A 13,107-nucleotide genomic window follows, 5' to 3' on the forward strand; every position below is an offset into this window, starting at 1 on the left:
AAGTGATGTAGAATCACAAACTTTTAGAACTGGAAGGGACCTTAAAGATCATCTGGTCCAATCTCTCCATTTTAAGATGGAGAAAAACTGAGGTCAAAAAGTGACTTTGTCAAAATCACATGACTAGTAGCAGAATCAGGGTTTGAACTCCCCCAGGTCTTCCTATTCTGCATCTAGCATTAGACATCAAGACCACACAGGTAGTAAGTAGCAGAGTCCAAACTCTGCACCAGATCTTCTGATTGCAAATTCAGTGTTAATTCTACTTCAGTGTGTTGACCCTGGAACTGAGGTTTGGGATTGGTTGGTTCCTGGTTTCCAGTCATTTTTCAGTTGGGTCTGACTTTCATGACCTCATTTGAGGTTTTCTTGACAAAGAGACTGGAATAGTTTGCCATTTTCTTCTATAGCTCATTTTTACAGATGGGGAAGCTGAGGCAAAGAGGGTTAAATGACTCACCCAGAATCACATAGCTAGTAAGTGTTTGAGGCAGCATCTAAACCCAGAAAGATGAATCTTCCTCCCTCGAGACCTGGCATTCTAGCCACTTTGCCACATAGCTATTCTTGGTTTATAATACTAGTTAATGGTGGAATTCAATCATTGTGTCTAGTGGGACTCTCAGTAACTCTGAAATATTATCCTATTTTGTTCTTGTTGTTCAGTCAGCTGTGTTAAACTCTTTGTGATCCCATTGTGGATTTTCTTAGCAAAGATACTGGCATGGTTTACCATTTTCTTTTCCAGTTAATTTTATAGATGAGAAACTGAGGCAAACAAGGTCATACACAGCTCCTAAATGTCTGAGGCCAGATTTGAACTTAAAAGTTATCTCATCAGCAGCTGCTTATTCTGTCTAGTGTAAGACCAACCTTGGGGGGGGGTAGAGGTGGAAAATCATATAATGTTACAGTTGATAAATTTATCTGTTACAACCCTAACCTAGTCCATTTTCACAAGGCTTTGACCCTAAACCCTGAAATATTGTAAGAGTTTCTTATCTATGGTATTATATGGCTATGTTTCCAGCAATGTAGAAAAAGATGAGCCCTGAACAAAAAATTGAATATGTAAAAGTCAAAGCAAGTCACCATAGCTTCAGAGCCAAAAGGGACTTTAGCATTGTCTAGTATCCCTTCCTTTCGCCTTCATTTTTCAGATAAGAAAACTGAGGTTCAATGTTTTATGATTTGTTCATGGTTACAAAGGGAGTCAATAGCAGAGCTGAAATTTGATCCTCAAATCTTCTGGGCTGAAATCTAGCTCACTTTTCCTCCATACCATTTTGCTTTCCTTCCTTGAGGACATTGAGGAATTGTCATTTTCATGCATTCAGTAAGTATTTATTAAGTTGCCAAGACCTTTACTAGCTTCTGGGGATACAAATTCAGTGAATGCAGGGAAGCCCTGCCCACAAGAAGCTTACATGGAGAAATAATCTTTACTTCCACCAGTCAGCACAGCAACCACAAGGCCTGGAATATATTAGGGACTTAATAAACGCTGAATCGAACTGAATTGATTTGAGGGAGACCCTGGACTCTGTGGGGCCAAGATGGGTATGAGAGATGGGGGCGAGGGGAGGAGGCAGAAGTGTGTTTGTGGGCACATAGTGAGCACTCAGTAAATATTTGTGGAATGAATTGTTTGTTGGATGAATGTTTCTCATTGAATAAGAATGGTTGCGTAAGAATTCATTTTAGGGGAGTCAGGACCAGCCGCCTAATTTTCCTTCTGAACTCATCTCCTTGCAGAAGCAACTAATAGCAGCACTTTTCAGGAGAGAGCCCGCGCCTGGATGGGAGGGGGGTGGATTTCACATGGGAGGAGGGACAGGCGGGAAGGGAAATGGAATCTCTCTAACGACAGCGACATCAAACCCTCATTTGGCTTTGGAGGACAATGGCCAGCTTATTTTCTCCATTTGCCCAGCACAATGGCGGATTCTCTCATTCACCAGCGGTGGTGCGAACAAGGTAATTAGCCAGTACCATTCAGCTAAGACACTATTGCTATTCGCGGATGGAGGGGGGCGGGTGGGGAGGAGAACGCCCCGTGTCTGGCTGGGATTAGTCGCCTGGTGCTGGGGTGTGCAGCTGCCCGGCACTTCAAAGGGGCCCCACTGGGGCAGTGGCGCGGTGAGAACCGGCCATGGTACCCCTGGCTGTAGACCAGCCTCCCCTCTGCATTGGTGTTTGTGTGTGAGGGTGTGTCTGTGTATGAGAGTGTGTGAAAGAGCGTGTGTGAGAGACGGACAGACAGCAGAGACGGGGGGAGGGGCATCAGAGACAGAGAGCCCAAGAGCGAGAGATGGAGAGACAGAGACAGAGAGAGCAGAGATAAAGAGATAAAGGGAGAAAGAGACAGAGAGAGCCCAAGAGCGAGAGATGGAGAGAGAGACAGAGAGAGCGATGGAGAGAGAGAGAGACACAGAGACAGAGAGAGAAACAGAGAGAGAGAGGGAGAGAGACAGACAGACAGAGAGACATTGAGAGAGAGTGTGTAGGTGGATGGGGGCGCGTCTCTCTGATCCTTCCGGCCCGGGGAGTGACCGAGGCCCTGTGCAGGGCTGTCCTAGTACTGAGTGCGCCTCGCCCCAATTCCCGGTCTGCCCCCATCCCGTTTCTGCCCCGCTGCGTCCCGCGGAGCTGTGAAATGGAGCCGGGCTCCTTTAACTGGGGAGGAGGAGAGCCCGCGGCCGCTTTGCTGAGAGCCTTTGCAGCTTGTCCGCTGCTATCAGGGTCCCACTTTCAGCGGGCTCCGGCGGCGGGAGCTTTCTTCCTTTCAGTCCCAGGAGTCAGAGGGCGAGGAGGGAAGAAGGGAGAGAGGGGAGTGGGGGTGGGGAAGCTTGACCCACAGCAGTGACCTCTGGGGGAGTCTGGAGCAGATGGCCCCTCTTCTTCCTCTGCGCGGCAATCTCATGGCCCCGAGGCCAGGGTCTCTGACCCCGCCCGCCATCTGAATGCCTGAGCTGTGGGGGCCCAGGCTGGGGCTCAGCTTCTCTCCTCCAGCGCGCATTCGGGCTAGTTTGGACGGGATCACCGTCCAACCACTGCCTTGGCTCATGCTTCCTCTTGGGCTCCCCCTGGGACACCGGGGCTCTCGGATTCTGGGGGTCTGGGTTGCCAGGTGCCCCTCAGTGCTAGTGCTGCCTTTCTGAAAGGAGCACGGATACTGTCCACCCCTATTGGCACAGGAATAAAAGCTCACGTTTCTAGAGAACTTTTCTCACAAGAGTCTCCTGAGATATGTTGTCAATCAAACGATAAGCATTTATTAAGTACCTCTTGTATTCTAGAGAGGCAAAAAGATGGTCCCTGTTCTTAAGGAGCTCGGGATCAGTGGAGAAGACAACATTGTAAACCACATCCGAACCTAGATTCCTTAGAGGAACTGAAAGTGTTGTCCCCATTTTAAAGATGAGTTAACTGGGGCTCAGACCTATTGGTGACTTGCCAGGGCTCACAATGCTGGTAATTATCAGTGTTAGGATTCCAGGGTCCTCGAGACTTCAAGAATCCTGATTCCAGGGCTCTTCCCAACACATTGCAACTCTGCAAAACTACTGAACCCTTCAGGACAAGCAGGAAAGATGAAGGAATAAGGGTTGAAAAAAATATTCCCTCTTGGAAGAATAATTTATTTGCCCAAGCGGGTGAAAGAGTTAGTATTCTGGGTAGTAGACCTTGGCTACTTTTCTCCTGAGATTTTGTGAAAACGTCTTGTCATCAGATTCTCACCACGAGGTGCAGGTTGTTGGACATCGAGACCCAGGTCTGACTTTGCCCACTAGGCCTTAAGAAGAAACATATGCTAATAGAATTTTATTTTTCCAATTACATGTAAAGATTTTGTAAGATTTTGAGTTCCACAATTTTTTCTCTCTCCCTTCTTCACCTTCCCCCTCCCCCAAACAACAAGCAATCTGATATAGGTTATACACGTACAATAATTTTAAACATATTTCCATATGAGTCATGTTGTGAAAGAAAAAAAAAATAAAGATAAAAAGGAAAAAACATGAGAAAGAAAAAAAAAGTGAAAACAGTGTGCTTCGATCCACATTCAATCTTCATAGCTCTCTCTGTGGATATGGATGGCATTTTCCATCCCAGGTCTATTGGAATTATCTACTGAAAAGAGCTAATTGATCATGAAATTAAAAACAAACAAACAAACATTCCAAGACTAGTGGTAAAAGTTGGACTTTTGTAGGTTTTGGAGAAATTCCTCACACACACCCCCAATAACAAAAGGGAGAAGATTGCTAGTAAGTAAATTCATTTTTTCAGTAAAGTGTTTATTTGTGACTGTGAAACTGATAAGATTAGAATACATCCTATGAAAAAATGTTGAAAGTGTCAAGAAACCTGAGTTCTAGTCCAGCTAAGGGTCTTCTGGAATGACTGTGTACCTGTTTCAAAGATGAAGACAAATCAGTGGAAAAAGCATTGCATTTCTCATTAAAGTTTAGAACCTTAGCACAGAAAGGGACTTTATCAGCTTTTTAAGAAAACAAATGCAGAGGTTAGCTGATTTGCCCAAAGTCACAAAGCTAGATAGTAGCAAAGCTAAGACTAGAATCTGAGATCTCCTGCTGCCTCGTCAGCATTTTTTTCAGTACATTAGGATGCCTTAGGATCTACAAATCCCCAATAAGCTTCATTCCCTTGTTGAAAGGAATACACATTCATTTGCAAGCAATTTACTTAATAGCTCCAGGCCAGCCTCCATCCCACCCCCACTCCTTGCAAGCCCCCTTTCTGGAGGATGAGGGGGATCTTGTGTCCTAACCAGAAAGGCAGAGTGATGAGATGCTGTTGGATAGGTCCCATTCTTGTTAAAGAAAATTGAAGAACTTCAGCGTTTGTGGGTCTGAGAATAGAGTCTTTTGGGGCAAAGTCAGTACCCTCACTGGAGGGAGGGCTTGGAAATGATGCTACTTATCTCTCTGCCTCCCCATTACTATCCCCTAGGACTTCCAGTCTTCACTGTAACTGAATGTTAGAAAATGAAAATCTATGGATGTGGAAAATGGACATTTCTGGCGCTAAAATAGTTACATTTCTATAAAGTAAAGCCATTGCTTGTATTTTAGAAGGACCCTCTCTGGATGAAAATCACTCTCCCTTCTGTCTCTCCCATAAGACATTCTAGGTGACCACCTATCTCCCTTTCTCTTATTCTAGCTTTGATGCTCTCAGCCAATAGGCAGACAAAACCTGTTTTCCTATGTCTGGCTTATCCAGGCTTGTGTTCCCACTTCTGTTTCAAGTACCTGGCCTTGGGATCAAATATTTTAGAACTGGAACCTAGTTGTAGGAACATAGGTCTAGTGGATGGAAGATACCCTATTAATACCTCACAGAGCCGAGAGAATGTGAGCCAAGCAGAATCACAGAGCTAAGAGAATGTGAGACCTGAAATCAGGAGGACCTCCGTTCAAATGCTGATTTGGACACTTGTGTGTGACTATGAGTAAGTTACCTATATCCTCTGTGACTATTCCTCATCTATAAAATGAAGAGTTGAATTAATGCCCTTCAGGTCTCCGATAGCTCTAAATCTATGATCTATGACTTCTGGGCCTAAAATGATAAATTTTTAGCACCATAAGGAACCTTGGAGATAAATTGGATTACTTTTGAAGAACAGCTCTGAGGGGAGGCAGAACCAAGACGGCAGAGTAAAGGCAGGAACTTGAGGAGAAGTTTTGCTGTTTTACTGTCTACTTATGTGATCCTGGCAACTCTCTTAATTTTTCTAGGCCTCAGATTTTCCATCTATAAAATTAGGGGATTTTATTTAGACAAGTCTCTATGTTCCTTTACAGCTTTAAATAGATGGTTCTCCATGACCATTTTAAGGATGAGAAAACTGAGGCCCAATGAAGAAAAATGACTACCACAGCCAGCCAACAACAAAACTAGGATTGGCGCCCACTCCCAGGATTCAATTCACTCAACCATCGTTTCTTTTTTTTTTTTCCATTTTTTCATTTTTAGTGTTTTTATTTGTATTAATAGTATTTTTTCAAATACATGCAAAAATAGTTTTCATCATTTATTTTTGCAAAACCTTGTATTCCAATTTTTTCCCCTCTGCTTTCCCCTTTTTCTTCCTCAAGATAACAAGCAATCTGATACAGTTAACCACCATTTCATAGTTCTTCTAGTACAATGGAATGGACTATACTATCCATTATTATTGTACATATCCATTCCCTATCCAAGGATAGGGAATCTGAATACCTGCATTCACTTCCCAATTGAAAAAACTCATTGGACCAGGCTACTTTCTGGGCAAGTCATGCCCTTTTTATGCCTCAGTTTCCCCATTTATAAAAGGATAGAAGGTATCTGGAATCAGAGGACCTGATACTTCCTCTGTGACTTGGAGCAAATCATTTAACCTGATTTAGTCTGTAAAGTGATGGAGTATTAACCGGGGTATTTTCCATCCACCCATAAACCTATGTTCCAAATGATTCACTACAGGGAACCCAAGAAAAGTAGGTGGTCTTATTTTTTATTTTGTGTGTCCTATTTCCTTTTTTTTTTTTTTTTTTTTTTTACTCTGAAAAAATCTTATGAATACATTTTGTTTGTATACAACGGACTTCCCAATAAACACTAAAGTTCCCCCTCCAAAGTATCTTTCTTGGACACAGTTCATCACATGCTAAAAGAAAGGAGAACTCTGACCTTTTTCTCTGACCTCTGGGACACTGACGTCGACGGTTGTGTTTGACCAGAATTTGGGGCTCTGCACATCTTCGCTGTCTTTACCTTGTCCCAATCCTTGTGTGTTTCTTTCTTCTGCCTCCATTCTCTTCCTGCCCCTATCACTCCCCTCGAGGCTCTCCAGAATCCTCTGAACACTCCATAGTCTCAGTCCTTACAGTGGATACCATCAGGACTAATTGCATTCATATGCCACACTTGTTCAGCCGTTCCCCGATGCTTGAGCATTTTGTTTCCAGCTTTTGATTAGCCCATATAATACTTGCCCACATTTGAAAAGGTCCTGGCCTTAGAGAAGGGCAGGGGGGAGCCAGTCTGGTATATGTGCCCCATTACTTGTGGCTCAGGAACCTGTTTTCAAATAAATTAGAGAGCCTTTGTGGATGAAGTGACCCATTAGCGGAGTAATAATACCACCTTTATCAAGCTTGCTCATCGGTATTAGTTATGCACTATAAAGCCTGTACCAAAAACCCTGAGGGGATTCAATTAAAATGAAGTCAGCTGTGTGCAGCTCAGTGAGTGTGTGTGTTTGTGCTGGTGTGGAGCACTCTCTGTGCGTTCCTGGACTTGCTGGTATCTTTGCAGGGACATGTGTGCCTCTGTGTGTGTGAATGCGGGGCTGTGTTGCTATGCATCCCATATAATTGTGCTCTCCTGTGTGCTTGCGGGCCCTTCGGATTGCGGTCTCGGCCTAAATATGTATGTAAATGTGGGGATTTCTGCAGAGAAGGCAGCTCGGGACAGTGCCTTTGACATGGAAGCAGAAGATCTAGATTCAAATCCTAAATCAAATCCCAAGTTATTTCAGATTTCTGTGTCTTCACTTTCTTTTCTTCAGAATGAGGGGAAGTGTAACAGGGGCTCACCTTTCAGGGAAGATGAGATTTAAACATGTGAAGTGTAAGTTAAGAGCTGGATTTAGACATGGAAATATCTGAGGCATTTGGACTATAGATTTTGATTCTGCTCAAGGTTCTTAAGAAGAGGTAGATAGGGGCCAAGAGCACATTCTCTCAGGAAGGTTACTTTGTCGTTGAACTACATTCAGAGTTTGGTAGCTCTTGATGTGTGGGGTATTCTCAGACTTCCCTGATCTCTACCTAAAAAAAAAACAAACCAACAATGGATCCATAACTAGGGTAGGAAAAAGTGGAATAAGTGACAACCAGTGTACAGTGAACAGAGTGCCAAGTCTGGAGTCAGGAAGACCTAAATTCAAATGTGACCTCAGAAACTTATTAGCTGTGTGACCCTAGGCAAGCCAATTTCCTCATTTGTAAAATGAGCTGGAGAAGGAAATGCTAAACCACTCCAGTATCCTTGCAAGAAATCCCCAAATGGAGTAGTAAAGAGTTGGAAGGAACTAAACAACAACAACCTTTATACCATTCTGCCTCATCTTTTCTCAGCATAATATTTAAAAAATATTTTTATTTTTTATATTTTCCTTATAAAATAGGGTTAATATTTGTACTACCTTCTTCTAAAGGTTATTTTAAGAAAAGTAATTCTTAGATCTGAAAGAGCTATATACACATGAGTAGTTATTGTGGCAGATAACTTTGGGGTCAAGGGTAGTTTAAGTTCAATAGCTCCCAGGAGGTGCTTCAGGGATTTGGGGAAATGTTGCTTTATCCAATGAAACTCCTCTTTGTTCTCAGCTATGAGTACAAGTTGTCAAGACCTAAACCTGGATGACTGTGCTGTATGTAAAACGAAGGATCCTAAGATCCTTTCCAACTAAATCATTATCTGGTGCCATATTGAATCAGTCCCTTTTAGCTCAGAAATTGTCTGGTGCCAGGCTGCATGCCCTTACACTGATCCTCAAGAAGGGCTTGCTTTCCAAATAATTCTTTTAGTTGGTTCAATTCTGCCTTTCCATCCCTAAAATCCAGCAACCTGGAGATTCAAGGAAGAAATCAATTGAAGTCAGTTCAATGATTTAAGCGCCCACTATATATCAGGAACAGCTTTTTGAACCAGGCACATAAAAACAAAAATGAAAGCAATTCCTGCCTTCAAGGAGCTTACATTCACCTGGGTAACACAAAACATCTCTTTTGATTCTCTGTTATATTTGGGAAGGTGGCTACATGGTGGCTAGGATTACTGGGGAGGTCCCATGGGACAGGTTCTGGTGATGTAACTTGGATTCTAGATTACTTATGATATCCCATATATTCTGTAAGGTTCCTCTCAACTCACCCTTTATCTAATTCTATAGTCTCATCTTGCATTTATCAAGGACTAACTATATTCTAGGCACTGTGCTAAGCACTGAAGATACAAGAAGAAGGCAAAAGTCAAGCAGTTCCTGCCCTTGAGGAGTTCAGTCTAATAGGGTAGATAAATACTACTAACAACCATGTACATACAAGGATAAATTGGGGGTCCGTCTCAGGGGGGAAGGCACTAAGATTAAGGAGAACCAGGAAGAGATGTTTGCAAAATATGGGATTTTAGAAGAGACTTGAAAGAAGGCAAGGAAGCCAGAAAGCAGAGATGAGTATTGCAAGCATGAGGGACAGCCAGTAAAGACCTGCATTTGGGAGACAGAGTTTTGTTCTACAAACAGTGTGGAAGCCAGCTTTGAAGAGTGTCAGAATAAAGAGAAAGAGAGTAAGAAAGGGGTCAAGTCTTTTAAGTGATATTGAAAGACAAACTGAAGATTTTCTATTTGATCCTGGAAGTAATAGGGAGTAAGATTCAGTTATTGAGTTGTTTTCCATCCTGATCCCATTTGGTGTTCTCTTGGTAAAGATACTGGGGTGGTTTGCCATTTCCTTCTCCAGCTCATTTTACAAATGAAGAAACCGAGGCAAACAAGGTTAAATGAATTACCAGTGTCTCATAGCTAGTTGGTCCACTCTGAGGCCACATTAGAACTCAGGAAAATGAGTCTTCTTGACTTCAAGTCTGGGACTCTATGCACCATGGGCCCTCGCTGCCCACTGGAATAGAAATATGATAAGATCAGGTCTAGTTTCAGAAGATATTATAAAGTAGACACTTACACTGTGTATAAAAGTTTAAGAAGATACTCTATAAAGTATACCCCTGTATAGTGACAATACCCCCATGATATGATGTCTCCCATTTTTTCCCAGAAGATCGTCAGCTCTTTGAGGGCAGGGATTGTTTCACTTTTGTCCCTGTATTCTGAGTGCCTATCACAGCTCCTGGCACATGGTAGATGATAAATAAATGCTTGTTGATTGATGGATTCATGGATATAAAGCACACTTCACACACTATAAAAAGTTGTGCAGAGCAGATGGCGGTGATTATATTGGTAGTAATGATAATGGTGATTGTGAGAATTAACCAATCCCTTGAGTCTGCTAAAAGAATACCTGCCTAGCCATTAACCTATACTTATCATAAAGGGAAAATGGATAGAATTGTGAACCTAGATTCCACAAGATCTGAATTCTTATCTACTATACTAGTTGCAAGTTGCAAATTGTCCTCAGTTTCCTCATAGGTAAAATGAGGCCAGTATTAAGAGGACAACCCTGGGTTTGTTCAGAGCCTTGTAAACCTTAATGCCCCATAGAAAAGTGAGTTATTGTGATGATGGGGAAGTGCTTCCATGCTATGGAGATTAAAGAATATTGGCTAATGATTAGAGCCTTTAATTCCCTGTGTTATAAGAAAATCCAGTACAGAGCCAGACGGAGAACCCCATATTGTGTCTCCCCAACAGCTGCTTTGTGCATTTTGCTGTCCATCTAAAGCCAAGATAAGGCCATAAGGTAAACTGCCTCTCTCACCCTAGAGTGGCCAATGGGCAGCTGATGAAGCTGCCTTTCTGAAGGCAGAGCACCTTCCTCCCCTTCCCCTTTCCCAATGTCCTTTCCTCCCTCCCCTTCTGCTCCCTGGTTTGGGAGGGGAGAGGACAGAAGAAACGTGGATTTATGGCTGCTCACTTTAAAGACAAAGTTGGCTTTTGTGTAGGAAATGGGGCCCAGGGATCAGTAAGGGGTGGGAGCTGATGAGAGAAGGAGGGGGGTAGGATTCAGGGGCTTGGGTCTGAGAGTGGGAGGTGAGGAGGCCCAGGGGCAGACAAAGAGAATTCAGAGGCTCCCCAGGGCAGGGTCATCCAGGCAAAGGCCCCAGATAAATAAATCATTCCTTTGAGCAAGGCTGAGTGGGGCCGGTTGTGATTCTTTTATTTTATTTGTAAATCCGGGGAATCTCCCACCCCTACCAGCTACTTTCCTGGCCACCAGACCACGCTCCCCCTCAGAGCTCCTATTTAGAGGTTAGAATCTAAACCCAAGCCTTCACTTTGTTGGTTTTTTTTTTTTTGAGAGGTCAGGGTTCAAGGGAAAGAAAAAATAGAAGGCTCTCTACCCCTGACTTTTCTTGCTCTCCCACAATTGAGCTGGGTGGGAACTGCCAATGTCCAGCAAAACAGCTGGAGCACAGCTGGTGGGGGAGGTATGGCAGAGTCCTGGTCCAGGAGTTGAGATCTGTCAGCTCTGTTGCGAGCTTTAAAGATTTCACATAGCAAGTCCCGGAATCTCTCTAGATTCTCAGTTTTCTCATCTGTCATATGGGATAATAATTCCTATGAAGGCTGTCTCACAGACCCACAGGGGAGGAAGAGGGGAACGGTTTCTGAAAGGTTAGAACCTGAGAAGGTTCATAGTTGTGATTATGCCCCTCAGCTGTGTGTGGACACCCACACCTGATGTCCCTGTTCTTAGGTCTCTAGCGGGGCACCGGGCTGGAGAGCAGAGCTAGATGTCATGGGCCAACAACAGGTGCTTTAATTACACCTCTGAGAGCTACTTCCAATCCAGTGAATGAGCCGGGACCAATAAAGGCATGAGTTTATGGGCTTTGTAAACATTTTACTAGAGAAATCAAGGCCTCAATTACTGGGTCTGGCTTCTTCCTACGAAGAGTGTGTTTATTGGGGTCTCTTAAAAGGCCCCATAGCAAAGTAGTAAGAAGCTGGAAAGGCTCAGTGGTTGAGCTGACTTTGATTTATAATGTGCTCATTCCCCTCCTTTTACTCTCCCACCCACCCATCATCTGTATAGAGGCTACAAATTCCAATGGCTTGCCTCCCTAGGAGAAAGGACACAAGGGCATGAGTCTCTGCCACTTCCTAGCTGTGTGATGGGTGGACAGCTTATGGCATTTAATTGAGCCCCAGTGGTTTTTTTAATCTGCAAAAATCAGGAGATTGAGCTCATTTTTTGATGTCTTAAGTTACTTCTTAGTCCATATTTGAAATAATGTAAAATACTCAAAAGTAGTTGAATTCAAAATAATTGCAGTGAAGAATCTTCTTTCTGGAGAACAAGATGAAATAGGCTCCTCTTCTCTGCAGAAAAGTGGAGGGCTATTACATACTCTTTCCAGATGGCTATGGTTTTTTGCAGTTTTTTTCTTTGTTGTAAGGGAGGGTTTCATGGGTCTAGAGTGAAGGCATTAATTTTAAAAATTTGTTGGGGGAGGGTGGAGAGAAGTAAGCAAGTGTGGGACAAAATCCAACAATTGAGCCTTCTTGTCCAGTGATGGCAGAGAGGAGATAAGGTTGGAGAGTAGCTGAATTTATTAGGCTCTGTATACTAGACCTATTGGGTGGAAGGGGGTCTAGCCTGTTGGGGACAGTGAGAAAAATCATAGATTTGAGATGGAAGAGGCTTTCAAGGTTATGCAGTCCAGCCTCCCCATTTTATAGAAGAGTAAACTAAGTCACAGAGAGACTAGATGATGGGCCTGTGGTGATATCTTGGCTTCCTTTAAAATCTCATATAAAACCCCATCTTTTACTGGAAGTGTTCCCCAACCCCTCTTAATTCTACTGCCCTCCCTGTATTAGCTATTTCCTATTTGTTCTGTATACAGTTCGCTTTGTACATATTTGCTTGTATTTGTTTAGATTGTGAGTTCCTTGAAGGCAGGGGCTATTTTTTGCCTCTTCTTGTATCCCTAGCTCTTAGCACAAGGATGAACACATAGTAGGCACTTAATAAATATTTATTCATTAATTGAAGTATCAGGATTTAATAGTTACATCCTCTATCTCCAAAAGAGAAGAGAGATGGATTTGAGATTTTAATTTTCTCTGGATTTCTCTGGATTTCAGATAATAATAAATCTATATTATCAGGGGTCCATAACAGGGCACCTTTGTGGCCGATGGGCTCAGTGTTGGGGGTCTTGAGGCCCAGGAGGCCCAAATTTTGAAATCAGGCAGCTTCATTTCGCCAGCCCTGTTCTGTACTATTTTTTCTTTGCTTCTTCCCCCACCCCTCAACCCCTTTAGCATCTCCTCTCCCCCTCTGTAATCAGGACCAGGCAAGACTTGCCCAAGTCCAGTGGCCCCCAGAGAAAAGC

General features: G+C 43.3%; 1 protein-coding gene across 3 annotated transcripts in view; it reads left to right on the forward strand.

Annotated features, from left to right (window-relative positions):
- Positions 1-13,107, forward strand: part of IGDCC3 (immunoglobulin superfamily DCC subclass member 3) — a 70,353-nt gene that overhangs the window by 34,103 nt on the left and 23,143 nt on the right. Inside the window, exon 1 of one of the 3 annotated variants that reach the window (XM_074294803.1) lies at positions 413-1,977. The exons of the other annotated variants lie outside the window; for them this stretch is intronic. Coding sequence (XP_074150904.1) covers positions 1,800-1,977 — 178 coding nt within the window. The 5' untranslated portion in view covers positions 413-1,799. Of the gene's footprint in view, positions 1-412; positions 1,978-13,107 lie in introns of those variants that run through there. 3 annotated transcript variants of the gene reach the window in all.

The sequence above is a fragment of the Sminthopsis crassicaudata genome, chromosome 2, assembly GCF_048593235.1.
Source record: "Sminthopsis crassicaudata isolate SCR6 chromosome 2, ASM4859323v1, whole genome shotgun sequence".
Lineage (NCBI taxonomy): Eukaryota > Metazoa > Chordata > Mammalia > Dasyuromorphia > Dasyuridae > Sminthopsis > Sminthopsis crassicaudata.